At 40.9% G+C, this 2,660-nt stretch overlaps 1 protein-coding gene across 1 annotated transcript; it reads right to left on the bottom strand.

The window, feature by feature from the left end:
* Positions 1-1,191: 1,191 nt before the first annotated feature.
* On the bottom strand, positions 1,192-1,644 carry LOC139752197 (uncharacterized). The gene has a single exon (XM_071668187.1). It carries the CDS (start codon positions 1,642-1,644, stop codon positions 1,192-1,194), a length of 453 nt encoding a protein of 150 aa, XP_071524288.1.
* Between the last annotated feature and the right edge of the window lie 1,016 nt (positions 1,645-2,660).

Below are 2,660 nucleotides of genomic sequence, written 5' to 3'. Positions count from 1 at the left end.
ACAATAACTGAAAGAACATGGGTAAAAACAATAAACGCGTAAAAAAGTTTGAAAAAAGTGTCGATATTTTCTGTCATGTGAAAACGAAACGTGAACTAAAACTGATAAAAAAAAAATCTGATAAAAAATGAAGGATTTTTTTTCAACAAATGTCTTTTTTCCCGTGCATGATGAAGGTTATGCATACATACAAGTTCGAGTGCATACAGGCCTTATTGATGAACGCACTTGCACCGCTACAGACAATGCCAAAGCCGTGTTTGATCCCAAAGTTGAAAGACCAGATCTTTCGGAAAAGTCCAGTGTGACACATCCCATGGTATTCACTACACTGTACGAGAGACGTAAGTGAAATACGTGGGAGTTACAAGAACCATCGAGAGGATTACTGAAATCATTCGTAGTAAATAAATCATTGTCTCATGCGAAATGCGGTATGTTTCAGAAGATAAGGAATCTACGAAAAAACGCATTAATTCATCGTCATTTAGCAGGGAACTGATCCAGTTCTGAAATGGTTTTGACTCAGTTCTCTGTGCCAGGAAAAGAACTTCCAGTGTTTCTGAAGAAACTCCAGCAAGAAAGACACCCTAAAGCGAAAACAAAAGAATCTTAAAAAAATTTCTGTACAAGTTAGCATCAATGATTATCATTATTATCATTATTATTATCATTATCATTACTATCATTACTTAATCTAATGACCAAAATTTGCAGACTAAAAACCAAATGATGTCATTCTACTCCGGATGCGTGAATGCATTTCGTAACAAACTCGGGTTGTCCAAGACTACCACTAGAAAAAGGACTTTAATATATTTTCCGTGTTGCTGACAGACAGAGGAAGAGACGGAAAATCTTCCAAGCTTGCAAACGCTTCTGAATTTTCATCCCATCTATAAAATATGATGGAAGAAGTCGACTACTGCTCCGCCGAAAGTGGTGGGCTGAAAAACGAACTTAATTCTTTCTCAACAGTACACACAAAAGGTTCGGCTGAACATCACTCTTCCATCACACAACTTGAGCTGTGTGAACTAGGAGCTGACCTGTTCCTAGCGACGGAGAAAAAAAAGTTGGTCTCAGGAGCTCTTTTAAACTTCTTGGAAACGACCGTTTCCAGCACTAACCATTACATCCAAGAGAGGAATCTTGCCTTTATTATTCAACTCTATTGTATATTGTAAATCTTCAGTCTAAAGTTTCTTGGAGTCGGTTACGGAGGTTTTCCAGCGAGTTTAAGTTATCTAGACAGATTAGAATGTCGTCTATATATCTGTAGTATATCTGGGGTGTTATGCTCTTAGGTCGCAATGCTGTAGTTTCGACATAGGACATAAATGCCTCCGCAAAAAGAACCTCCACGGTTATTCTATCTACCTGCAGATAAAGCTTGCCTTGCGGACATCTGAAAGGTGCTTCCATGGTGCAAGAACGTAACATTTCTCTTGATATATTTCTGGGCATCTCCAGGGAAGGTAAGACATGGTGTTGGTAAACATAATCCAGGATGATGTCTATTGTCCTCTCCACTGGTGCATTTGTGAGGAGAGACTCCACATCCAGGGAAGCTGCGATGCCATGTGGTGCTTTATTCATAGGGATGTCAATAAACTCTTCAGTCGATCGTAGGGAGTAAGTCATAGGGATGTATGATGAGATCAATTGGTTTACTTTCTAAGCTAACCTGTAGGTAGGTGAAGGCCGGTCATCTCCCAGATCCCTTTGTGGGAGGAGCGAGGTGTACGGTCTCAGGACAGCAGTGCAGAATGTTTCTGATCAGCATTTCAGTGATGCTGGATAATAAGTGGATTTATGTCTTAAGGTAGAATAGTGACCCTATTGTCATATAAGTGTGCCAGTGATTGGGGAAAATACCTGACGTTTAGACTCGATTACCCTATAGTGTAGTAGATCGATGGTTACGCCACTATCAAGGCCAGCTCTCGCGTAGATACAGCCTTACCGTACCTGATGCACACATGGATGATGATAATGATGATGATAATGATGATATAAAAGAAACCTGGCTAATGTTGAGTTTAAACTGTCTATGTGCGAAAAAAAAGCAGAGTGCTTGTAATGCTATGTCCGCTCATGCTGGAGAGCAACGTCCTCTGCAAATTCGAGACATGAATTTCAATATGTATCTCAGTATGTAGATAAGAATGACGATGTGTACGGCTTAAACTACTGGCTGACCCTGTTACTTCTGATAACTGATGACAGTTGAGGCGGTATGGGCACATGCCAATGAAGACAACACTATACGTGGGGTAGTTTTACGACCGAAAATAATCACCATGGGAATGGCCACAGGTCCAGGTTTAAAGTGAGATGGCAGCAACAGGTGGAAGATCCCAGCACGCTTCATCAAATTCAGACGTGCAAGAGGTGGATACAGGGGCAACTCAACGGGACTGCCCCTAGTATGGAGGAAGTCTGTGAGGCGAAACTACTGACGGCCAAAATGTATTTCCCAGGTGTAGGGTGAGGCGCAAGAGACGCAAACAACAACACTACGTCTTAGAATGTAAAGAAACGAAGCCTTTTTAGGGAGAGGTCTAAACAAACCCTGCGAGATATATCACAACACCTTACTGTTGATTACAAAATGCCTGAAATTTTACGCATTTATCCACTTTTTGCATCTAGTCTCT

The sequence above is a fragment of the Panulirus ornatus genome, chromosome 2, assembly GCF_036320965.1.
Source record: "Panulirus ornatus isolate Po-2019 chromosome 2, ASM3632096v1, whole genome shotgun sequence".
NCBI lineage: Eukaryota > Metazoa > Arthropoda > Malacostraca > Decapoda > Palinuridae > Panulirus > Panulirus ornatus.
The sequence above is the reverse complement of the archived record's forward strand: the minus strand, read 5'-3'. Positions and strand labels throughout refer to the sequence as shown.